At 37.3% G+C, this 27096-nt stretch overlaps 2 protein-coding genes across 2 annotated transcripts in view; both read left to right on the top strand.

Moving 5' to 3' along the window:
• The window catches only part of LOC145557661 (uncharacterized), a 63162-nt gene extending 44092 nt beyond the window's left edge, over positions 1-19070 (top strand). The window contains exons 2-7 of the mRNA XM_081618836.1: positions 11311-11786; positions 11874-12014; positions 12113-12451; positions 12489-12592; positions 17920-18382; positions 18862-19070. Of these exons, the coding sequence (XP_081474962.1) occupies positions 11311-11786; positions 11874-12014; positions 12113-12451; positions 12489-12592; positions 17920-18382; positions 18862-19070 (1732 nt within the window). The remainder of the gene's footprint in view (positions 1-11310; positions 11787-11873; positions 12015-12112; positions 12452-12488; positions 12593-17919; positions 18383-18861) is intronic.
• Positions 19071-21596: 2526 nt separating this feature from the next.
• Positions 21597-22869, top strand: LOC145557660 (uncharacterized). The gene is made up of 3 exons (XM_081618835.1): positions 21597-22229; positions 22546-22569; positions 22660-22869. The coding sequence occupies exons 1-3, from the start codon at positions 21597-21599 to the stop codon at positions 22867-22869; spliced, it is 867 nt and encodes a 288-aa protein (XP_081474961.1).
• The last annotated feature ends 4227 nt before the right edge of the window (positions 22870-27096 follow it).

Genomic DNA, 27096 nt, shown 5'->3' with positions numbered 1-27096 from the left:
TTTCATATTTCCTACATTTGGTATGATTTCTTCTCTCTTTTATTGCTTTATTAATTTTTTGATTTTAATTGCTTTGTTAATTTGTGTTTAGATTTCAATCATGTCTTATCCATATGCTTTGATTAGTTTAGATTTAAATATGTGTGAGTAGTTTAATTCTAGGGTTCTTGAGGGATTCATAATTAATATGAAGAGAAATTTGTTATTATTGATTATTGATATTGCACGATAATTTCTTATTGAATTATTTTAATTCTTTACAATTAGATTATGAATCGAGAATATGTGATTTGATTATAAAAGTATAGCAATATTGTATTTATGAATCGAGCAAATGTTAATTTGATATTAAAGGCAATTTTTAATAGAAACTTAGATTTACTAAATTGGGAGAGCCTATTAGGTTTATGTTGATCAATAAATTGCGAGAGCATGTTAATCATGTTTTATGTGTGTAAGGAGGGTGATCCCATTGTAGGGGATCTTCTCCTTAGATGTCCATGGCCACTTAAAAGCCTAGGACTTTACACTTGTTAGGGTGTATTAGGATTTGAATTCCTGACTGTTTGGGAGACCTTAAATTAGAAATGATACTCTTATCACGCTTTTTTGTAAGAAACAAGTAGGAGTCGCCAATGAGTTTTAGGAAAACTCATAAACCTCGTTCATGCCTTTCTTCCATGTGGAGTTCATGGAATAATTAGCACGAATCGTAAGTTTACCCATGCCCAAATTGGTCTACATAAACCAGAAATGAGTTCGAGAGCGAGGGTACTAAAATAACATTCCTTTTAGGGAGCAATCTCAATTCTAGCCCTAGTACAGCCTCTACTAGCTCTTCCTTTTTTGCTATTTCATTACAAAACAATATATGCAACGCGATACCTAAAGCTAAGTTAACTGATTTTATTTACACACGTTAATTCACGTAGGAATTACATTGCAACGTCGTTATTCTTTATTTAATCAAATTCGTGAAAAGAATAAGAAAATAAACAATATTCTCCTTGGCTTAAGTGATCAACCAACAATAAATTATCCAATTCTAATCTTTATTTAATGCAAGATACTATGTGAAGATAATTAATTAGTCCTTTAAAGATGATCAAACAACACTAATTAATTAATTAAGGTTCTTTTAAATAAGATAATAAATATGATTTATCTAAGTGCTCGGGAATTTACCACTTCTCTTTGCTAGATCTCCGTTTAGATCACTTATGGACACCTTCTTGTTGAGGAACCTCAACCGTAGTAACAAAAGATCAAGGGGTGAGTGTTTAGGACAAGAGGGTTTAGGTAGCACAAGTTCACAAGTTTTCAATAGAGTTTTAGGTTATTTTCTGTGTCTTTAAGCCTCAGATTAAGCCTCTATTTATAGGGAATGATTAGGTTTAGGGTTTTAAACATTCTGCCGCAGCAGGTGTTGCGCGCAACAGGATTAGTTGCGCGCGACATCCCAGTGCAAGTGATTTAGTTGCGCTGCTATGGGCAGCGCAATTGAGTGTCTTGCGCGCGGCATTATGGTAAGATTTGATTCTATATTTTCATAAAATTCTGAATCTTTCGCGAGCGCATCTCTAGAGGTTGCGATGAGTGTCGTGTGCAACTAAATTAGTTGCGTGCGCCTGCCAGCGCGTTTGATTGAGATGCGTGCGGATTTTCCTATGGCAGCATTAAAATTTAACCTAGGCGCTCCTATATCCGTCATTATTGGGTTTTAATCACGGGCTTAAGCCTAATATTGGTCGGATTTAGTTAATTAGACCTTGTTTTAGCTTTGCTTATTTAGTTTGGGCTAGTTTTTGTGTTTTGTGGCTTAACCAGTTATCCATAAGCATTCTCCACTTCAATCTAACACAAAGATGGTTTTATTTATCGTCATTGCACTTCCTGTCGGGACAGGAGGCCAAAAGTAGATGTCTACAATGTGCAATATCAATTGTTGATTGTTATGTTTTATCTCAAAATATTAATTATTGTGAACCTATGACCCTAGGATTTTTGTTATTGATTTCTCCCTAATTATTCTCCTAAGTTAAATTCCCTAAAAATAATTTGGTTACTTAATAGTTTAGATTATATTAATTAATTAGCAATAGAAAAACTGGTCTCCCTGTGGATTCGACCCTACTTCCCTATCTACTTTAATTAAAGGACCTAGGTAATACTTTTGATTAGGTGATACAACTTTGCTCTCCTATTACTTTTAAGGCGGCTCAGTGCAATTTCGATGGGGCTCTTTAATTTGATCTTCCTTGAAGCGTATTTTTACTGCTTCGGGGCCTAGGTTTGGCGACTGGTAGTGGCGACTTGCCACCTTACCGTTTGTGTTTGGAGGGCTTGGTGTTTATTCCACAGGTTATGTTCGTCACTATGCTTTTCTTGCTTCTCGGTTATAGTCTGCTAGATTGCAGACACAACTTCTACGGCATGCTGATATTATTGGTCTTGGATGAGCCTTTAAGATGTGTAAGGTCTGTTTAATGGAACAGTGGAGTCTGACATTTTGAGTAATCCTAGTGAGGCTGCTGCCCCTAAACTCATGATGAAATTGGCATATATATATTTCACAAAGGTTACTGCTTCTGCATAATCTGCTTATTCTTTAACTCTTTGACAATCAGCATTATGGAAATAGCGGCAGGGAGATCACACCTCTTCTCTAGGGGAGTAAGAAAAGGAGTCTGTTGTATTTCTGAAGCGGATCCAAAAGTTCTTGAAAACTCAGGACATTGAGACGCGTGTTGCAGCTCATATTTTTACTAGAATCGACTTTTCTATAGCTAGAGGAGTGGAGTCCCAGATTGTATCTCGGCTACCCACTAATTTTCTATATGTTGTATAACTTTGTATGTTTGTTGAGATATAATAATAATACTGTAGTAATAGTAATAGTAATAGTAATAGTAATAGTAATAATAATAATAATAATAATAATAATAATAATAATAATAATAATAATAATAATAATAATAATAATAATAATAATAATGTGGTAGGGATGGTTTGCGTGCTCAACATCTTATGGATTGCTTAAGTGGTGCAGCTGTTGCAATCTCAGATGAGTTGGTTGACTCTATTACCGGGGTGGTTAATCTCTTTCTAGCTGGAAGATGTCCTATGGAATTAGGAGAGTACATTGCTAGTTCTCCTCTTACGCCACTTGTCAAGCCCGGTGGTGGTATCCGTCCTATTGCTGTGGGTACGGTTTGGCGGCGTCTCGTTTCGAAGGTGGGTGCTGTTATGGTTGGTCAGTCTTAGGGAGTTACTTTGATGGCCTTCAATTTGGTGTTGGGGTTTCTTCAGGTGGTGAGGCAATTCTTCATGCGGTGAATCGGTTGATTGAGGACCGTGGTTCTGATGTGGGTCTATCTATGTTGTTGGTGGATTTTCAAAATGCCTTCAATCTGGTTGATCGTTCGGTCATGTTAAGTGAGGTACGTCGCCGTTGTCCGGGCATTTTGCGATGGGTTGAATTCTGCTATTCTAATCCAACCAGGTTGTACTATGGGGACCAAACCTTATGGTCATCTCAAGGGGTGCAGCAGGGTGATCCCCTTGGTCCTTTGCTTTTTTCTTTGGTTTTACAACCCCTGGTATGTAAAATTAGAGAGACTTTTGATGTATGTCTTCAGGCTTGGTATTTAGATGACGGCACGATTATTGGTGACACTTTGGTGGTGGGGCAAGTTCTGTAGTTGATTATGGAGAAAGGACCTCGTTCTGGGTTATGTCTTAACGTGGAAAAAACTGAAGTTTTCTAGCCTACGGAAGACCCTCGAAGCAGGCTGGTGGGTGTCTTTCTGCCTAATATTGCTCGACCTTTGCGTGGTGTTAGGTTGCTTGGAGGTCCCACTAGTTCCGATTCTGGTTTCAGTGGTGAGCTTGTGATGCAGAGGGTGACCAAGACCATTGCCCTTATGGATAAGGTCGCTATGCTCGATGACCCTCAGTGTGAACTGTTGTTACTTAGGGCATGTACTGGAGTTTCAAAACTCTACTCTGCATTACGTACTTGTCCTCCTAGTACTTTTGAGGTACCTCAGCGCACTTTTGATGGAGCTCTTCGATCTTCCTTGGAGCGTATTTGTAACACCCCAATAATTCTCTCTTTAAATATGTGAGGACCCTGAACAATATTCAAGAGAATTACTGGCGTGCTACCGCCACGTGTTCAAACGTTAAGGCTTTATCAGAAAATAGCAGCGGAAAAACTAACTCAGTTATAAATAAGTTTCAAAACCAATAACCAAAACCAAACTAAATCATACAACTTGGAACCAATAAGGCCCTTATTCAAAACCCTACAAAAGTAGTAAATAAATAAAACCAGAGTTTAAATAAATTCAAACCCAAAAGAAATAGTGTCGAATAAAATCGAATTAAAATAAATTCAAACTTGCAAAAGAAATAAAATGCAAACAACCAACTCTCTACTCAAGATCCCACAACCCTGATGAATGCTGCATGTGTAAGAACCTATGGTAATTCTGCTCCCCAATATTACAAGTGTAAAAATTGGATCGTCACAGGGTCATTGAAAGGCGAAGGCCATGACCAAATAAAGACATATAAAGCACGCAATCAACAAAGCTGAGTACATACAAGCTGCGAAATAAATTAAGAAATACCTAACATGCTACTAATAATCAAGCATGAGCATCATTAAATATAGACTCGGCACATGACTCAACCATTAAATTTATTAAGACTTCACTAGTTAATATTAACTAACTCATTTATTTATTTCATTGGATTTAGCAATAGACAAGGTTGTCCAACACATGTCCCATTTGGAACATCAATAAAAGAAAAACCCCATGCCTCCTTTCGAAAACATCAATAAACATCCGACGACCACGGGCGCGACTCTGTGACCGTAGTTAGTATGAGATCTCACCTAACTCGTAGTTTTAAAAAAAATATTTGAAATAGGAGACTCGTAGATCAGACGACCTCGATAAAAGTACACGGCTAATACCCCGTGTACCCCAACCCCTGATTGTCATTACTCCAGAAGTGCACCAATCCAGAGTTTTATTGCTCATCCATCTTGCACTTTACGTGATTTACAGGTTTAGACTTGGTGATGACTCATATGCAAACAATACAATCAATCCAATATCAATTCAATCAAGGAAAACAACTTTTCAATTTCAATTCTTGATTTATTAGTGACAAGCAACATTTATTAATTATTCCTTTACTACCTCGGTGTATAAACACCTTGAGTACATAAGGCACCCCAAAACCTCAACTCCGTCTTATAAGACTTGAATTCTTCCGTTACTCATCCTATTTCAATAATCATGAATGAGTAATAAATTATAAATCATTCCACAAATCACATACCTTTGCCTCTAAGAGCACCTTGCATAATTAGAGCACAAATAATTCTTGCAATATTGAATAGTGCACGTCATACGAAATTCACAATCTATAACCAAACAATTTAACTCAGTCATCCCTATACATGATACTAAGTTCTCGATCCATCCTTAAACATGCACCTACAAGCAAGGTTTTGTAACTTGTACGTACCTTGAGCAAACGAATTGGTATGCCACTTTACTAACTAGAAATCACCTTCAATAAAATCCTCTCCTAAACCAAATAATAACATCTCAATCAATACCCAATCAATCAAATTTACAGCAATACTAACTTACTTTAAAACCTTCAAAATTCAAATCAAACATCACTTTAAAACCTTCCCTTTAGTTAAAATTAAAGGCTTATATATAGTTCTTTAAATTTTCTTCATAAAAACCTTAAATTACACTCTTACACATGAAATTACAGCAAGTTTAAAGTTTAATAAAAATCTTAAAATTATATAAAAACCCCTAATAATCTCCCTTTTTAATGGGTGATTAAACCCTCTTTATAAAACATCAAAAGTAGTACTTAGAAACTATTTCCAACACTTAAAACTTCAATAAAAAAAATATATTTATGCTTAATTAACTTTAAACATAATTAATTTTATTAATCAAACTCAAGGATAATATTTTAAGTATAAAAAAACTTCGTTAAAATCAAAAACTGCCCAAAAATCATATTTAGAGGCTGAATTTGGCCACGATAGGGTGGTGCTCACTACCATAGGTAGTGAGTCTTTCTTTTACTACCATAGGTAGTGAGTCTTTCTTAAAACGTTGTTTTCACATGGAAAACACTACTTTTTTGTCAAAATCGGATGAGTTCAGAACCTAATCGGGATTAAAACGAGATTAATATTAACGAACGGAAATAAAAATTAAAACACGAATTTACGTGTTCAAAACAATCTGAAATTAAGTTAAACTAATCATTAGTTATAATCACCAAAATTTCAAAACATCATTACTATAAAATCCCTAAATCAATTGTTCATAAAAACCCTAAAATCATGATTTTCAATAAATTGAAACCCTAGGTTTATAATTCATAAAATATGAAAATTTATAACATAAATATAATCTGAATTTTATAATCTTTATACCATTAAAATATAATTTGATACTAAAAATATAATCTTTATACTAAAATCAAAACCCAAAACAATTAAATTAACATTAAGCAAAATAATGAAACAAAGGAGGATGAAAATAAGACTAACCTTTTTGTGTGGGAAATTTTTGGGGATTCATGGGGTATTTATAGGAGAGAATTATTGTAGGGTAAAAAGAAAGATTGGGCCTCATAAAATTAATGGGCCAATTAAGTAAACAAATGGGTTAGGCTTATTTGATTGGAAATAAATTTTAGAATAAAGGTGCATAAAATAATTTGTTCAAATAATTTTCGACCCAGATTAATAATTTGAAACTTTTGAAATTAAATTCCAGAAAATAACAAATAAATATTATAAATAAAATAAAATTTCATTTATAAAATATTTTTAAAATACGGGGGATTACAGTATTGTTACCGCTTCGGGGCCTGGGTATGGTGATTGGCAGTGGCGGCTTGCCACCTTACCATTTGCGTTTGGAGGGCTTGGTGTTTATTCTGCAGGTGATGTTCGTCACTATGCTTTTCTTGCTTCTCGGTTGCAATCTGCTGGGTTGCAGACACAACTTCTTCGGCATGCTGGCATTGTTGGTCTTGGACGAGCCTTTGAGGATGCGTTGTGTTTGTTTAATGGAATAGTGGAGTCTGACATTTTGAGTAATCCTAGTGAGGTCGCTGCCCCTAAACTCATGAAGAAATTGGCAGATATGTATTTCACAAAGATTACCGCTTCTGCAGAATCTGATTATTCTTTAACTCCTCGACAATTAGCATTATGGAAATCACAGCAGGGTGATCACACCTCTGCTTGGCTTCGGGCGGTTCCTATTTCGGGGTTGGGTCAGACGATGAACGCTAAGACTTATCGCTGTGTGTTGTCCTATCGGTTGGGTGTTCCATTGTTCTCTATCTCGACGTCGTGCTCTGCTTGTTCGAGGGTTTTTGCTGGAGATATTTTCGGTGATCACGCGGTGTCTTGTGTTGGTATTGTGGGTATTAAACATCGGCATAATGTTGTTCGGGATACCCTTGTTGATGTTTGCTATCGTTCTGGGATTTCAGCGAGAAAGGAGGTTGACATTGGGTTGGCTGGAGGGAACGACGAGGCCCTCAGATCTGCGGATGTGTTACTTTATTCATGGGATCGTGGTCGCGATGTCTGTGTTGATTTGACAGGGTCTTCTCCTTTGACACGGTCAGGGCTATCTGACTTTATTCCTGGGCGGGTTGTGGCTGATGCTGCTCATCGGAAGCGGGTTAAGTATGAAGCTCGATGTCAGGCGATTGAATATGGTTTCATTCCCTTCTCCTTTTCTTCGCTTGGGGAATTAGAGAAGGAGGTTGTTGCGTTACTGAAGCGGATTCAGAGGTTCTCGACGACGCAAGACATTGGAGCTCGTGCTGCAGCTCATATCTTCACTAGGGTAGGATTTGCTGTAGCTAGAGGAGTGGGGGCCCAAATTGTATCTCGGCTTCCCACTAATTTATTGTAGGTTGTATGACTTTTGTTTTTGAGATGTAATAATAATAATAATAATAATAATAATAATAATAATAATAATAATAATATTATTATTATTATTATTATAATAATAATAATTATTATAATAAATTTACTCTATTAAAATCTGATATGCTTTGCTGACTCATGCTCTGTTCTGCCCAAAAGCTAAAAAAAAAAAGGACCTTAATGTTTTTCGTCTCACCACTGAGGGTAAATATGTCTTTATAATAGGACATTACCACCTTTGTCTTCCTTTATATAATAGAGATATTAATTAATCATACTTCAAATGAGTTCATTGCCAATCAAGCATATATTGCTGTATACTCTCTACCAAAATTTAGAAGAAGATGATTGCCGGAGACCCGGTTGATTCTGTAGGAAAGGCCCTACCGTTACGTCTTCCCAGAAATAATGAAGTCAGTCTTGCCATTGCTCCATGTTCTTCGCATTCAATTACTGGTGCTATTCAAATTAGTAAGTCAACATAAAAATTTCAGCTACTGCCCATGTATCAGTATTTTTTCATTTAATTATTTTTTAAGTATTTTTAATGTTAAATAATTTATTTTTGTGTAACTGACTGTATTGATCGTCATTTAACTTATATAGTACGTAATTACGTATATGTTTAATTATGAACTGCTAATATAATCATTTTTATAATAGAGGAGATGAACTGTACCGTAGAGTTAACTTCAAAAAATTAAGAATGCAACACCTTTATGCCCGGCAAAATCTAGTTATAATATAAAAAATTAAAATATTCTTCAATATATATATATATATATATATATATATATATATATATATATATATATATATATATATATATATATATATATATATATATATATATATATATATATATATTTTGTGTGAATTGTACATTGTAATTTTTTTGTTTTTTTAAATGACATGTTTTTAATAAGACTTGGAGAGTTGGAGTAATGGTGTATTTATAAATCATTGACCAAGAAAATCGAGTACATGGGAATGATTAGATCTTAATTCGTCAATTAATGCGATGGTCTGTAATTTGTTTAATTTGATATCCTAAATCATTGATGTGACTAAATTTAGGCACCAATTAAAGGGAATAATAAAAATTATTGCAGTTTATTTTCTGTATAAGTAAATTCATAATCCCCTTCCTATTTAAAAGAGTGCTTCATTTCTCTATGCACTTTTTGAAAACCATTTCTCGCTTAATGCACTTAATTTTAGTATCCGTCCATTTTTTACATTCTTGTTTTCTTTTTTAGGTATTCTAAAATTACATTCCTCCTTTCCTTTTTTAGTAAGTATTTTTTTTTTTTCCAATTATCCCAAGTCATCCCTCTTTTTATATTTTGTAATTAATGTTCACTCTTACTTTCCTATTCTTACTCTTATTTTTCCCTTCAGAATCCTTGTGCCTAAATTTAGATGAATATCATTAGTTCTTAATTTTCGAATAGGAGCATGTTATTGGTTTTTTTTTTTTTTTTTTTTTTTTTTTTTTTTTTTTTTTTTTTTTTTTTTTGCAAAGGATTGATGACATGACATCATTAAATATCAATTGATCTTTGTTTTACTCAAAAACATGCATCATTTAATGTTTTGTACTTCCCATTTTGTTTTGTTTTATTGTTATTTGTTTTATTCTTAGTTTCTTAATTTCCGTATAATTTAACAAACATAAATGTAAAAATTAAAAGGGACGGAAGGAGTAGCATTTAATATTATTTTATGATTAAAGTGAGACAAGTTGAAAAAATAAAAAATGAAACGGCAAATGTAAATATAAATGAGAAAAAATAAATCTAAAAATGTTAAAATATGATACAAGGACATTATTAGATTAGTTTTTTTTTTTTTTCCTCGACGGGGAGATTATTAGATTAGTTGTGGGGAATAAAATAATAAAATAATGGCATAAAAGTTTTCTAAAATTGAGATGTAACATTTATTTATACTTAATGGTATATGTTGCCATTAGGACTATATATATAAGCATTAAATACACTTCTCAAAATGTAATTAAGCTGAGAATTCATGACAAAATCACGTGCAGATTGGTGTAATTAATGTTAATTTATTCTCAATATTTTCTTTTTAATCTTCTTTTAAGGCTATGTTTATTACTCCCTCCGTCCCTTTTTGATAGTCTCTTATGGACAAATTTTAGTCCCAAAATTTTTACCCCATTTGCTTTTTCCAACAATCATTAATATTAATTTTTTACCAAAATTCCCTCCAATTTGCAACAGTATTTGTGCAAATTTTAATTTCCCATGTAAATTTTGTTTTTCCATGTACTTTTATTATTTTTTCTCTCTCTACTTTTTTGCATATCCAATGTAAATTTACTTTTCAATGTACTTTAATTATTCTTATTCGTGTTTATTAATTCCTGTGAAAAATGCCCATAAAAGACTATCACAAAAGGAGACGGAGGGAATATTTTCTTTTATTTAAATATGGCCATAAAAGAGAGAAGTGAAACACTTTTTAAAATATAGAGAAAGGAGGAAATACAAGTTGATATCAGATATCAACAAAACTTATTAATATCAAGGTTAATTTTGTAATTTAGCTACCACACCAAGGGTAATTTTGTAATTTTAGCAACCACACCCCTTTCTCTCCCCTCTATCACCATCGTGCAACCTCTACTACCACCCATATCACCACCTTTACCTTCACGAATCGACCCCAGCCGACCACCACACGGCCATCGCACCAACATTCGACCGCCGCAACACCACTTCTCCACTAGCTACCACCCACAACACCACATTTAGCTTCACTAGCCTCTACCTTCGCGAATCGTCCCCAACCAACCACCACAGGCCGCTGCACCAACATTCGACCGCCGCAACACCACTAGTACGAGGAAATCCCTTTCCCTAAAGGGTTTGTATGGCCCCAATTTTCATAAATTGCTACTAGGGTGTCGTTTTTTGGCCGGCCGCTTTATATCCGCTAATGTCATCGACCTTGGGCATGGGAATGGAAGAGAGAAAAGGAAGTAGTGGCCAAGGGAATGGAGGAGAGAGAAAGAAAAATTGGTCATGTGAGGGGAGGAGAGAGAAAAATTTGTGATATTAACAAATTTTTGTTGATATCGATTATCAACTGGGTCTGGCTCCAGAGAAATTAACACATTGGTCTACTTCTATACTGTCTATATTAATTTATGAAAATCAAGCTTTTAATCTTTCAATCAAGCTACAAGAAATACATTATATCTTGAACAATGCAGTTTATTGACGTTTGATTAAACATTACCTATTTATTTGTTTGTAACAAACAGATTAATCAAGACACAACTTTTTGAAATATGGAGTGCCTCTTTACCAAGCTGCTATGGAATGTGACTGGGAGGCGGCAGACATGATTTTCAAGGAAGATCCGAGGTGGATAATAGCACCAATCACAAAACGAAACGACACAACCCTTCTCATTGCAGCAGCAGCCAAGCACCTTGAATTTGTGACAAAACTTGTAGACTTAATGATTACAGGAGGTGATCTTCTAGAGTCACGAAACACTCTTGGAAATACGGCCTTTTGCATTGCAGCATCATCCGGAAATGTAGAGATAGCAAAGGTTATGGTTAGGAAAAAACAACAACTGCCTGAAATTAAAGGGAGTAAAAATCTGACACCTCTTCATATGGCAATTCTTCTTGGCCATAAAGAGATGGTCAAGTACCTGATAGAGGTAACAGATGACAACCTTTTAAAAGATGAGGATCGCATTGAACTGCTTACTAGTGCCATAGAGGCTCACTTATATGGTAAATCATATGGGATAGTATAAAATTTTCACAATAAACATGTAAAGATCGACATTAATCTCTGGCAAGAGTTCATATGGTGTGTAGATGTAGCGCTTGGATTTATAAATAAGCATCCCCATTTGGCAGTCCATCGGAACAGGAAGGATGAGACTGTTTTGCATACTCTTGCTGCAAGGCATTTACAAAGCCATACTCCGAAACAAAGCATATGGGAAAAACTTCTAAGTCGATGTCTATATTTTAACTCTTACATACATGTTTATTTAGTCAGGAATCCTTTTGCTTTATGTCATATGCATATACTTAGTTTAAACAAAATTCAGGTACTAAAATGCGCGGCAAAGATGAAAAGGAGCAGCAGCTGGGATTTGCTCTTCAAGTGACTCAGAGAGCATGGAATGAGGTTATTAAAGAAGATGAAAATGGGATTTCTCAATTGATTGGACTTCCTTGGAGAATATTGTTTGTTGCAGCCGAAATGGGAAATGTTGATTTCCTAACAACATTGATTATTTCATACCCTGATGTGATATGGAAAATTGATGATAAAAATAGAAGTATATTTCATGTTGCTGTTGTCTGTCGACACGAGGAGATCTTCAAGCTCATACATGAGATTGGAGCTATTAAAGATCTAATCGCTTCTTACACAGACGATGAACATAATAACATGTTGTGTTTTCAAAAAAAAAAAAAAACATAATAACATGCTGCATTTAGCTGCAAAGATTGCACCTCCTGATAGACTCAACTGTGTCTCTGGTGCAGCTTTACAAATGCAACGAGAGCTTTTATGGTTTGAGGTAATTCTTCTTACTAGACTTCTTTTTTATTTTTCTTTATGTTCAAATTCTTACATCTTATGATCAGTTTTTTATTAGCATTGATTGTTGGAAATAGGTAATGCAAACGGATGCTCGCGCCCGATCAGGCGGAGGTGGCCAAGGAAAATAGGAGAGCTCTCACGCCCGATCGGGCGGCCTTTGCCCGACCGGGCGGCGTACTCGAGTTTTTGACGAGCCCGATCGGGCGGCTTCGCCCGATGGCTCGCCCGGGATGAGGTTTCTAGATCGCCCGACCGGGCGCGACACTAGGTCTGGAGAAACTCGATCTCGCGCCCGATCGGGCGGCAGCTTGCCTGATCGGGCCCGCCTTTTTTTTCTAGGTCGGTTTGCTTTGCGTGTTACCTTTTCCGGGACTCATATAAATACGAGTCTTGCTTTTTCATGAGTTTTCATTCACTTTCTAGCCGAAAACACAAACCTACCTTTTGAGATCTGAACAGTTCTTGAGCAATTCCACTCTTCGAGTTCGGGTGCACAGATTACGGAGAGAGTTGCGTTAAACTTGGGGGGCGTGCGTCACTAGGAAACTTGTACCGGTGGTGGCATATTTCGCTTCTAAGGCAGTGGATTTTGTTCCACGGCGCAACTGTGAGTTTGGGATCTTCAATCCAGGAAAGTTCTAATCTTTTGTTTGTTATTGATTTCAACAGTTATTTTACCAACAATTTAGAAGCGAAATATTTTGATTTATTCTGTTGATATCATGACTAGCAATTCTCAAACTCGTCTATAACTAGATTTGTCTAAGGTTGAGTCTCTTGATGGAATTAATTATAAGAGATGGTCACAAAGGATGTTGATTGCTTTGTTGAACAAAGTAGGAGTTAAGTTAGTTTTTGATGCTAATAAACTTGTGTTAACCCGTAATGGGGAGTATGTTAGAAAGGGTTACCTTAGTGGGGGCCTATTTGTTCTTGAGATTGTAACTGTTCCTTCAATGAATAAGATTTCTACTTCTGCTTATATTTTTGAGTCCTTTGAATTATGGCATAGTAGATTGGGTCATGTTGGTGCAACAAAATTGAAACAAATGAAAAGTTTAAAATTGCTCCCAAATATGTCATTAGATGGATTTGAAAAATGTGAAGTGTGTGCGGAGTCTAAATTCGTGAAGAAACCCTACAAATCTGTCACGAAGAGAGAGACCACACCACTTGAGCTAATTCATTCAGATTTAGCAGACTTTAAGAACTTGGAAAGTAGAGGCGAGAAACACTACTATATCACCTTCGTTGATGATTGTTCGAGATATAGCAAGGTGTATCTTTTAAGGACGAAGGATGAAGCTGAGTCCAAGTTTCTTGTGTATAAGGCAGAAGTAGAAAATTAGTTGGAGCGGAAAATAAAGAGAGTTCGCTCAGATAGGGGTGGAGAGTATGGCTCCGATCTCCTCAAGGACTTATGTGAAAGTGAGGGAATCATTCACGAAGTATCGGCCCCGTATACTCCGCAGCAAAATGGTGTGGCAAAAAGGAAAAATAGGACCTTGAAGGAAATGATAAATGTAATGCTCCTAAGTTCCGGGTTGCCAGACAATTTGTTGGGTGAAGCGGTTCTATCAGCTAACTATGTACAGAACAGAGTAACTCACAAGAAGTTAGACAAGACTCCATATGAAATATGGAAGGGTTATGCCCCAAACTTGAATCACATGAAAGTGTGGGGGTGTCTAGCTAAGGTGGGATATCCATCGTTCAAGCGCTCAACTATAGGTTCTAGGATCTATGATACAGTATTCATTGACTATGCTGAGAATAGTGCCGCATACAGGTTTATGAGTCTGGAAGATCGCTCTATATCTGAATCTCGTGATGCAGAGTTATTTGAACAGGTATTTTCTTTGAAGAAAAACTTAGTTACTAACGATGTTTCTCCAGTTTCTTCATCTGCAGAGCTAGAAGATGCTTCCCCTAGGATTGAAAGTGAGAATCAACCTAGGAGAAGTAAAAGGCAAAGAGTGGAGACAAGCTTTGGACCTGATTTCCTAACAGCCTTTATAGTAGAGTGCGGAAATCTAGGTGAATTCGAAGATGATCTAGATGAGATCATGTTGTGTCTATAGGTTGTGGATGAAGATCCGAAATCGTTTGAAGAAGCTATGAGTTTAGTAGATGCAACCTTCTGGAAGGAAGCTGTAAACAGTGAGCTTGACTCAATCATGTCAAATGGAACCAGGGAGCTTGTGGACCTGCCAAAAGGGAGCAGAGCTATTGGGTGCAAGTAAATTTTCAAGAGAAAAATGGGAACCGACGACACCGTGGAAAGGTTCAAAGCCAGATTGGTGATAAGAGGATTCACTCAAAAATTTGGCCTTGATTATTTTTATACTTATTCTCCTGTGACTAAAATTGCCACTATTCGTGTTTTGTTTGCCTTGGCTTCATCTTACAACTTAACTGTGCATCAGATGGATGTTAAGACAGCCTTTCTGAATGGCGATTTGGAGGAGGAGATCTAGATGGAGCAACCTCCGGGTTTTGTAGTTCCTGGCATGGAGAATAAGGTGTGCATACTAAAGAAACCCTTGTATGGCTTGAAACAAGCTCCGAAGTAATGGTATGAAAAATTCCATAGAACTGTTCTTAGTTTTGGTTTTGTTGTCAATGGTAGTGATGCATGTGTGTACTCTAAGATGTTTGGTGCGCAATATGTGATATTATGTCTGTACGTTGACGACATGCTCCTGTTTGGCACAAACATGTATGTCATAAATGAAACTAAGAAGTATTTAAATTCGAAGTTTGAGATGAAGGATTTGGGAGAGGTAGATGTGATCCTTGATGTTAAAGTTACTAAAACCAAGAAAGGGTATTTTCTGTCTCAGTCTCATTATGTGCAGAAAATTCTGAAGAACTTTAATTGTTTTGATTTGCCTCCATTGAGAACTCCCTTTGACCCTTCTGGAACTTTGGTGAAAAATGTGGCGGACGGTGTGTCTCAAACTGAATATGCTAAGGTGCTTGGTAGTCTGATATTTTTGATGAACTGCACTCGCCCTAATATTGCTTTTGCAGTTAGTAGACTTAGTCGCTATACTCATTGTCCTAGTGAGCAACATTGGGTTGCTTTGAGGCGTGTGCTCAGATATCTATGTGGAACCGTGTCTTGGGGACTGAATTTTGTTGGTCATCCTTTGGTTCTTGAAGGGTATTGTGATGCAAATTGGGTAACGGATAGCGATGAAACAAGCTCTACAAGTGGCTATGTGTTTACCCTTAGTGGGGGTGCAGTTTCATGGAAGTCTGGAAAGCAGACGTGTATAGCTAGATCAACAATGGAAGCTGATTTCATCGCATTGGATCTTGCTACACAAGAGGCGGATTGGTTGAGAAATTTGCTTATTGATATTCCCTTGTGGGGGAAGCCGTCACCACCTGTGTCTATGCATTGTAACTCACAAGCTGCTATATGTGTTGCTAAAAACAGCGTTTACAATGGTAAGAAAAGGCACAAAAGAGTCAGACACGAGTCTGTGAGGCAGTTTATTGTGAATGGGGTTATTTCGTTGGACTATGTTTGAATAGAGAAAAACCTGGCAGACCCTTTTACTAAGGGATTAAGTCGTAGACTAGTGGTGGAGTCATCAACTGGTATGGGTTTAGGACCTATGTTGTAATGACTTGAAATGGTAGCTATACTAGCTATGTGACATGATACATTGGTTTAAATAAATCTGGAACCTGTTTTGGTTTATTTGTTTCATTGGCATGAATCATGTGGATTTGTTATATATGTATCATGTGTTTGAATCTATTACTCTATAAGAGTGGTAAGTTTTACCAGTTAGATTCTGCTAGGATGAGTTTGTCTCTTAATGTCATTAGTCCAGTTGTTTTCTGAGAAGGGATAGATTGAGGTTCTTAAGAGAGTTAAGACCTTTGTCCCAGTAGTTCTTAAAACAGGATAGATAATGACACCGAAAGTTGAAGGGTTGAACTTATGTTCTTAATGTTCTAGTTCCATTGCATGTAATTCTCTGGTTTGCAAGGTGCTTAAACATGTTTAAGCCTGCAGGGAAAGACCTTTGAATTTGCTGGGAACGTGTGTGAATAACACATAGGATGAACACCTACGTGAGTACGAGAGGTGGCCTCTCTCAAGGGAAGACTGGAGTATTGTTTTTCTGAAGTACTCATGAGAGCCCAAGTGTTGGCCAAGATTGGCGAAGTTGCTTAAGCTCTAAAGTCAAGGTATGTGTATTCAAGGTTCCTTCCTCGCTCCTTGGAGTTCAAATCTTAGGATACTCACTAGGGAAGTGTTGAAAACCTTGTGCACTAATGTGTTAGTTCAAACCTTTAGATACTAGCATTTAAGTACTAAGACTTTCATTTACTGTTCAGATTTCATATTGAAGATCTGCTCGCATTAGTGGGGGATTGTTGCAAATAGGTGATGCAAACGGATGCTTGCGCCGGATCGGGCGGCCCTCGCCCGATCGGGCAGAGGTGGCCAAGGAAAATAGGAGAACTCTCACGCCCGATCAGGTGGCCTTTGCCCGATCAGGCGGCGGACTCGAGTTTTTGACGAGCCCGATCGGGCGGCTTCGCCTGATGGCTCGCCCGGGATGGGGTTTCTAGATCGCCTGTTCGCCCGACCGGGCGCGACACTAGGTCTGGAGAAACTCGATCTCGCGCCCGATCGGGCGGCAGCTTGCCCGATCGGGCCCGCCTTTTTTTTTCTAGGTCGGTTTGCTTTGCGTGTTTCCTTTTCCGGGACTCATATAAATACGAGTCTTGCTTTTTCATGAGTTTTCATTCACTTTCTAGCTGAAAACACAAACCTACCTTTTGAGATCTGAACAGTTCTTGAGCAATTCCACTCTTTGAGTTCGGGTGCACGGATTATTACGGAGGGAGTTGTGTTAAACTTGGGGGGCGTGCGTCATTAGGAAACTTTTACCGATGGTGGCGTATTTCGCTTCTAAGGCAGTGAATTTTATTCCACGGCGCGACTGTGAGTTTGGGATCTTCAATCCAGGAAAGTTCTAATCTTTTGTTTGCTATTAATTTCAACAGTTATTTTACCAACATTGATAGCTTTTATTTATTGGCCAGTTAACTTTGTTTTACTAAGAAATATTATTATTAGAAGCACTAATGATTGCTCTTTATATATATAATTTAATCTTATTGGTAGAAAAGCATACTTAGGCACAGTTAAAGATATCAGCATATTACAAAATACATGCCAAGCTAATTATTTTATTTGCTTCGCTGTGATTTATAGCGGCATGTTAACTAGTCATTTGAGTTGAGATATAACCCAACATCTCTGATTTATATTAGGCTGTGCAAGACGATGTACAACCGCATTATGCTGTGGCTAAAAATATATCGAGAAAGACACCCCAAACTCTGTTCACGGAAGAGCACGACGAGTTACGATTACAAGGGGAACAATGGATGAAGAAGACAGCAGAATCATGTACTCTTGTTGCAACACTTATTGCAACAGTAGTTTTTACAGCGGCTTTCACCTTACCTGGTGGTAATAATGACAAGGATGGATCTCCAATCCTACTAAATAAAGCTTCTTTCAAGGTCTTTGCAATATCGAATGCAGTTTCATTGTTTGCATCATCAACTTCAATTTTAATGTTTCTATCAATCTTGACATCGCGGTATGCAGAAAAGGACTTTCTTAAGGTACTACCTTTCAAGCTCGTGGTTGGGTTAACATCTTTAATAGTATCCATCGCGACTATGATGATTGCTTTCACTGCTACATTCTTTATCACATTTCAAAAGGGTTCGATATCGAGGGCGGATCTAGGGGGTTCATTGAACTCACAGATTTTTCGGAAAAAAATTATAAGTTTTAAATTTTTTTTTTTTAAAAAAAAAAAAAAGAAAAAAGGGGTTAGAACTAATTTATGTGAGATAAATAATCAAATGTCAAAGCCTGGCACATTGGTAAGGGAGTGATTGTTAGAGCATTGAACCTCCTCCTTAGGTCCTGGGTTTTTTTTGGACTTGAGATTTTTTATTTTTATTTTTGTGTGTAATATTGATTTTTTGCAATAGAAATATAGATTTATAGAAGTAGTACGTAATGTATTAGCACGCTTTCAAACTATGAAAACTCGAAAAATGCCTTTTGTAGTTTTTTTTTTTTTTTTTTTTTTTTTTTCGTAAAATCCATCCATTTGTAATTAAAAAAAATGAACTTATGTATTGAATATTTAGTTAATATATGATCATCATTTTTTTTAAATTCCGAAACCACAGTTCGGAATTCCTGGATACGCCAATCGATATGGATTCCTGCACCGATTGCTCTACTAGCAGCTATCACAGTTTTGTTATTTGGCTTTCAGCAATATCCTCTGTTATGGGATATATATAGTTCAACTTATCGTTCATGGACCTTGTTTCAGCCAAGTAAAAAGCGAAAACTTTTATGGAAATCGAAAAGTCCCAAAACAAAATTAAGTTAGAAAGTGATTGCAAGTTTTTTAAGTTGGGGTTGTTGCATAATGTCATCTTCATCTGCCCACTTGAAAAATCATGTCAAAAAATGGCTTGCTAGAGCTATACTTCTTATTATATATGTTGTATTTGTAACATTTTATTAGAAACTTCAGAGTTTTAACTCTTTAATATCATTTCAAATATCAGAAGTGATTTTTTCCCATAGTTGTTAAAACCCTTAATGGAATATTACCTATTTCTAGATATTGTTGTGGCTGTAATTTGCGGAATCACAATAATCTATTTTGAGTTTCTTTGACCTTGAAACTATTTATAAATCAATAATTTCATAGGTTGTAAAACACCGCCAATATTTCTTTAAGGAAATTTTGACTTTTGCTACCTATCAAACACATCAATTTCAATTTTGCTACCTATCAAAACTTTAATTTTATTTTACTACCTAACATATGCCCTCTGTTTAAAATTTGCTACCAGTTAACGTTTTATGTTACTGTTAACGTTATGAGGGCCCACTCAACTAACTAACCTTCCTTGTCATCTTCTCTCTCCATGAATCTACCCCCTGCCACCCTAATTACTTCCTTTCTCTCTCCATTGAATTCCCTCAACGCTCAAAATTAACTCCATTGAAGTTTTTTTTTTTTACCTCAAATCTTTCTCTCTCATCTGTCACCTTTCCCACCTTTCTTTATCAAATCTTATCTGCAACTTGGGGGGTTGAACTAGCTTGCGTGGAAGCTTTTGTGTGATACAACGAAGCAGGGGAGGACCACCAGGTGGAAGGAAGCATCACCATTGTCGGAAGAATCTACTGACAAGGCTTGAGTACAAGGTACGAAACCCTAATTACTTAAAGTGGTCCAAAAATGGTGGTAATTTAGCAATTTTATATGAAATTTTGGGTATTTTTGGGGGAATCTTCATTAAACCCTAGGTTAGTGCGAATTTAATTAATTTATGCAATTACACTAAATTAATTTATGCAATTCTCCTTTTTTAATTAATTGAATTGTTTATGTGCTGCTTTATGAATTAAATAGTTTTATATTTGTTTATTGCTAACTTATTGTAGATTAAACACATGGCTGCTGTTGATGATATTGTGTTTGATGTGGTTGATATAAAGCTTAGAATACATGGGGGTTTTGTGTTTAAAAGTCGTAGTGGAGTCCCGTACCAAGTGTATGAGGCAGGGTTCACTTATTGGAGAAAGGATGTCCCTAGGAAATGGTTAACAGTAGGGTACTTAAGGTATTTATGTGTTGAAGGGTTTAGGGACATGAGATATGCTGTACCTAACATCTATGTATTGTGGTTCAAAGATAAAGGAAAGACTTGGATGACTGGTAAAAGAAAGACAGAAACTGATGAGGATGTACAAGGGTTAAAAGAATCTGAGCATAGGGATGGGTATTTAGAGGTCTATTGCACAGTGTCTGATGACCCTCCCCCTAGTCAGGACCCCCAAAGCACTTTTGTTGAAGACAATAACCCAACCTCAAACCCCATTTCTAGCCAGCTGCATTCCACTTCAAACCCCACTTCCCAGTCATCTACATTTGTGCAAGGCCACACTACAAATACATGTAACCCAACCCAAACAAAGCCCACCTCAAAGAAAAGACAAAAAAAGGCAATTGTAGTGAAAAGTAGCCCACCTAAAAGCCAAAAAAACTCAAACACACATGCTGAACTTGGACTGAGAAGGAGTCCAAGACTGTCTGTAATACCTGAAACAAAAGAGATAGTGAAAGAGAAGGTTGTGAGGAGAATCCCTAGATTTTCTAGATCTGTTGATAAGGGGAAGGGTAAGGTAACAGAAGAAGATGGCAGTTCTGGTGTGCGTCCTGGTAAAGGGACAAGGAAAGGTAAAGGGAGGGTAAGTAAAGAAAGGAGGGCTCTAAATTTGGATGATGAGGATGCTTCAGGGTCTGGTTCATCCAACTCAGATGAGTCTGATCTAGATATAGGCTGGTTGCCTGGAGAAGAAGAGGCATACAGTGATGATGATGAGGTTAACAGACAAGGTTCTCAAACTATTTTAGGTGAAGTAAATAGGAGATTGGAGATTGTGAAATAGGGGGATGAAGGGACAAAGGATTTAGTTGTGCAAAGGGAGGAGAAACTAAAGCAACTAGTTAAGGATTTCTCTTGTAAGGAACCAGATTTGAAGGATGAGAGGTCTGAGTCATATGAGCTTAGAAGCTTGAATGGGTCAGATGAAGATGAAGATCACAGTCCATGGTTTCATGAAGAAACTGATTTTAAAAAACCAGTTGTGCTTGTGAACTAGCTGCAGTTCACTAACAGTAGGGTACTTAGGAAAGCCTTGAGGACCCATGCAATAGAGAACAGATATGAGCATTACTATATGCATAATGGGGGTGACAGGGTAACAACATATTGCAAAAAAAGGTGTAATTGTGAGTGGAATGCCAAGAGAAGCAATCTGCCAGGGAATTGCAAGTGTGGTGAGGAGGTAAAAAGGTGCCCCTTTAAGGTGATAGCTAGAAGACTGCATAACAGCAATGCTTGGCAAAATCAAGGAATTGATTATGAAGCATAGGTGTATGAGGAGTAAGATGAACTCCAAGGTAAATGCTGAGTACATTGTTGAAAGGTATGTTGAGGAATGGAGGCACAATCCTAGCTGGAAAATCAAATCTTTACAGGCTAGGGTTCTTAGTGACTTAGGCATTAACATCAGTTATTCAAAGGGGTGGCTTGCTAGGGCTAGAGCTAAGCTGAAGATTTATGGGTCAGCTGCAGAGCAATATACCAGAGTGTATGATTATGGAAAGGCTGTAATCAAGTACAAACCTGCTTCTGGGGTGAACATAGTTGTTGATGGTGATCACAGCAACCCTGAGAGACCATTGTTTTTGAGGATGTACATTTGTCTTCAGCCACTGAGAAGTGGGTTTATTAAAGGTTGCAGACCTCTGATAGGAGTTGATGGCTGCCATCTGAAGGGAGCATACCCAGGACAGATTCTAGTGGCAGTGGGCAAAGATGGAAATAACAACATCTACCCATTGGCTTGGGCTATAGTTGAAGTGGAGAATAAAGACACTTGGTGTTTGTTCTTGGAGTGCCTGAAAAAGGACCTTGGTGATGTATGTGAAGGTGGTGGTTGGACATTCATGTCTGACAGACAAAAGGTGATTGCTAACTAAAGTACATGTTTTTTTTTATTTGAATATTTTAGTCTAACTATGTTTAATCTAATAACTGTAAGTGGTTTATTGGAAAATAGGGCTAACTTGAAGCATTTGAGTTGGCAGTACCTTTAGCTGAGAAGAGGTACTGTGTGAGGCATATCTGGGCCAACTTTAAGCTTCAATTCACAAGCTCCACCTTCAAAGAGCTGTTCTGGAGTGCAGCAAGGGCTACCACAGCTGTGAGTTTGGTTCCTGTTTGTTTTATTTCCTTTTTGATGTTACTGTTTCAAATAGATGACTATGATGTACTTTGCAGTGTTTGTCTTTGTGGTTTGCTTTGGTATGTGACTATTTTCAGTTAGTTTGATGTGAGAATAGTTAGTTCAGCCAGTCATTCATTCCTGCTGGTGTTCTGTGTTTGTTTTGCTAGATTGACTTTGAAATAGCAATGGAATCAATTAGGTTTCTGTCTGAAGATGCCTTTGTGTATTTAGATAACATTGAACCTAAGCATTGGTCTAGACATGCATTCCCAACTGACTGCAAATCAAATATGCTGCTAAATAATGTATGTGAGACATTCAATGTTGTCATTAGAGATGCTAGGGACAAGCCAATACTCACTCAGATGGAGTGGTGAAGAAGGTATATAATAAAGAGACATAATGAGAAATGGGAGGCTGTACAGAAAATGGATGGGAAATTGATACCCTATGTGAATAAAATTTTTGAAAGGATTGAGAGGGTTGCAAGGCACTGTATAGTGCAAGTCTCAAGAGGAGACTCGTATGAGGTTGAGCTAAATGGTGATACAGTGCTTGTTGACTTAGGTAAGAGGACTTGCACATGTTACCATTGGCAATTGACTGGGATTCCTTGTTTACATGGGTTTGCATGCTTATTGGACAAGAGAGTTGATCCTGAAGACTATGTTGATGTGTATTACACAAGGCAGACATATATGTATGCATATGAGGAACCTGTCAAGCCCATGCCAGGGCCTAAGCATTGGGAGAAGCATGGATTCAAAGAGCCACTACCTTCAGTACTAAGAGCCATGCCTGGAAGGCCAAAGTCCAAGAAAAGAAAGCTGGAGAGAGGTGAGGGAGAACCTGACAGACCTGTAAAGAGTCAGAAAAACCAGAAACAATGCAGCAATTGTGGACAGCTTGGTCATTATTCCAAGACTTGTGCCAATCCACCATTGCATACTCCTAAAGCACCACCTGGCAAGCCTACTCTCCAAGATGATTGGAACATTGAACAAAGAAGGAAGAAGGAGAAAAGGGCTGCAGGTGGGTTTGGTGTTCATATAAATATCCTGTTGCATTGAAGTTTATAATTCTTGGTTTTTTGGTGTTCTGTTTTTCTCTCTTATTTGTGTTTTTTGTTGGTGTAACACAGATTGGTGGAACTCTTGGGCCTCACAGTATTGCAACCAAGAATCCCAAGCAACAACCTCCAAATAACGTGCAGACAATGTCTCAAGATCATGCAGCCTGCACCCAAGCACCACAGGCATCAACAACAACAGTACCACAGCAACAGACACTGAAGAAAGGAAAGGGGAAGAAAAAGAAGGCTTAGGCTCCAATTTTTTTATTTTTTTCTTTTTTTTGGGGGGGGGGGGTTAATCACAGTGCCAAACACAATTAATTCTTAACTCTTTCAACTGTACTGTAATATGTAGCAACTAAGGAACAATTAGTTTGGTTAGAGTTTTGTGCAATGTGAAAACTTGGTATTTTGGATGCACTGATGTGTGCATATTTTTCTAGCTATGAAATATAATATTTTGCTAGCTATGAAATATAATATTTTGCTAACTCTTTTCTGTGCTTATTATGCAATGGGCAAAGAAAGCCAATTTTATTAGTAAATAATAGCATTTCAGCTTTAATTCATTCAAATTCATGACATTACATTCACAAGTTCATACATTCCTTCATACATACTAATGCATACCCACTCTAACACTTCACTACCCTAATCTCATTTCAATACAACTAAAACAACAACAATCAGTAACAAAAGACACATCAAACTTGCTACTACATTTCTGCATCCACCAAGACAAATATGTTGCCCTTCCTTGTTGTACTTTCTTCTATCAGAACTTATAGCTTTGCACTTCAATGATAGGTTGTCATTCTCATTTAGCAAACACCTCCTTTGGCCTTTTAAATTTTCAAGTTCTGATTGCAGAGTGTTGATCTCTCCCTTCATTAGTTTTTTGTCCAAAAGGAGTTGATTGATTACGTCGCGTTGCCACTGAGTTCCATCTTCCTCATCCACCCACTCAAAGCACTTGCATCCCCTTGTTTCAGTCTTAGGATCATAAAATTTGCAAGCTTTGAACTTCCTACCAGGATTCTCTCTTGTCCATGATGTCAGCTTGCCTATAGGGATCCCACAGTCACATTTCCTCTATTTTGTGGGAGAAAACCTAACCATTGCCATTATAGCTTGCAATTACACCAGGTTTATCAATAATTACAGTCATACATATGTTTTGAATCAAAATAAAACATCAATTTTAACCATTCAACTCACAATTAAAAACCCCTAATTTTAAAATACATGAACCCTAATTAATTCCCAGAAACATAAATGCAGTTAATAACCAATTAAACCATTTCCAAATCAAATTAAGGTTTAATATCATTCCCAAACACTAACAAAAACAATTCACATGCACAAATTTTTAAATAAATTGCAATTCAAACTTCCCCTAAGTGTCGCATAAACTAATTAATTGGAAAAATTTAAGCTACTAACCTTAAATTTCAGAGCACAGCAACCACTACTGATCAACAGCCCTCACAAATTTAATCTTTAAAAAAAATTGCTTCAGAATTTAATTATTAATCCATCAACAAATCATTGTGAAGATAATGAAGTTTGGAGCAATTAGGTTGGTACAATTCAACTTAATAGAAGGGGAAGGGGAAATAGTCGTTGGAGTGGGCCCCTTAACGTCAACAGTAACAGAAGTTAGCTACTGGTAGCAAATTTTAAACAGAGGGCATATGTTAGGTAGTAAAATAAAATTAAAGTTTTGATAGGTAGCAAAATTGAAATTGATGTGTTTGATAGGTAGCAAAAGTCAAAATTTCCTTTCTTTAATTATCATTAACCCCAACATTTGGTGCATATGAATAATCATGCCCTTGTTACTTCATCATCACCTTGCCACCACTTCACCCTCACAGTCGGCCCAACACATCAAATCCTCTTTCTGGCGACGCCAACCACCTCTCTCTCACCAGGGACCCACAACACTACCCCTTATTGGAGACCTAGCACCTCCATATCATTGGCAGGGTGTTGGTGGTTTTTTTTTGGGAGGCCTAGCCACTAGGCGCCCAAAATCGATTGTACCGGTGGCCAGCTAGCACCTAAAATCAATCTGATCATTGGCTAGTTCAGCTCTAGTTGGATCAGTTCTGGCCATCAGTACAACCGATTTTTCCAGCGCCTTGTCACGTGCTGACTTATTTGCCTAAATCCCCTTGCACGCGGTCCACTAGTCGACAACACCCGTTAGTCTCCTAGTTAGGACTCCCCTTGTTTTGATAGGCTAAGTGTTCTACAAGATTGGCTAAGTAAGAGAAGTAAGATGCTCACATGAGATTTCAAAGAAAAGATTTAATTATTTGAGAGAACTTTACAATTGTTGGTTAAGTGTTGGCTAAATAAACAAATGAATTAAATGACCTATTTACAGTCGTCCAAGCTCCTATTCAAAGTTTCTAGAGAATTTCTAGCCTCCTCAAATGGAGGGTTTGTTGGGTTTTGATGAGTTCAACTCATTGCAAAAAATAAAACTCGAGCCAAGATCAAACTCACAATTAATATAATCAAAATACATAATTAACAAGAATTAAGGAAAGACCAAATTACCTTTGAAGCGTGCTTCGCTCGTTCACCGAGCTCTCACTTGAGAAAGCTTAAGTCTCGCAACGGGCGATAACCTCCTACGGTATCAACCCGCAACACAACCCCGACTAGGTCTTTTACTTGGAGGTTAGCCAATTCCGACCAAACTACTCGAGTAATTATGAGTTTAAAGGTTTTCTCAATGGAGATTCCTTTTCTAACTCTTACTCAAGTGAACAATCCCAAGGTATGCCTTGGCTATTGGAATGATTCCTTGTTAATTCAACTCATCTTTCAATGTGGGACTTTTTTTACAAAAAGATCCCACATAGAAATAATGTTGAATTCAATCCTTAGTTAAATAAACCAAGGAATAACAAAGTAAAAAGTCACACGGTTAGGTGAGAACCACTTCCTCACTTGCTCCCCAAGGCATATCACATGCATTGTGAGCTAACCACATGGCACCCAACCTTGAGCTCCAAGTTGGGTTCGGTCGAGCCACCACCTTTTGTCCCGCGTCCATGACCCGTCACCTGGGTCCGCGCCCCTTGCCACATGTGGTGCCTTGCCACTTGGTGGTTGCCCTGATGTGCTGCCACATGGTGCAATTCTATTTGGTGCTCTTCCCTAGCCTTTTGCTTCCCTAGCCTTTTGCGCGGTTAGAGTTTTTACTTTTTACTTGAAGCATTTTTCCGTCTAGCCAATTACTAAATTTCGGATTGATTTTTAAGATTCGGTTCTGACACTCTAGGCTCGGAATCCGACGTCTCTGTTCATAATACTCGAGTGACTTATTAATTCCTTTCAGATTTATTCGTTGCGTCGGATCGTTAGTTGCTTAGGTGGGGCCCGAAGGGTTCAGTTAAGATTAAGCTGTAATATTAATTACACGTTAATATTACCGACCGGAAGCGGCCTCCACCTAGGCATTCCGATCACCTAAACTTACTGAATCATTAGTTTTCTAATAAGTCCGAACCCTCTA

This window comes from Chenopodium album, chromosome 9 (genome assembly GCF_948465745.1).
Source record: "Chenopodium album chromosome 9, dcCheAlbu1.1, whole genome shotgun sequence".
In the NCBI taxonomy this organism is placed as follows: Eukaryota; Viridiplantae; Streptophyta; class Magnoliopsida; order Caryophyllales; family Amaranthaceae; genus Chenopodium; species Chenopodium album.
This window is presented reverse-complemented; position numbering and strand designations above follow the sequence as displayed.

What these genes read in the sequence shown, in the direction of transcription:
- LOC145557660 (XM_081618835.1), top strand. Translation starts at nt 21,597, where the DNA reads ATGCTTGGCAAAATCAAGGAATTGATTATGAAGCATAGGTGTATGAGG. An exon ending in TCATGTCTGACAGACAAAAG is followed by an intron (nt 22,230 to 22,545) that starts GTGATTGCTAAC and finishes TGTACTTTGCAG; the next exon opens with TGTTTGTCTTTGTGGTTTGC. An exon ending in TGTCTTTGTGGTTTGCTTTG is followed by an intron (nt 22,570 to 22,659) that starts GTATGTGACTAT and finishes TTGTTTTGCTAG; the next exon opens with ATTGACTTTGAAATAGCAAT.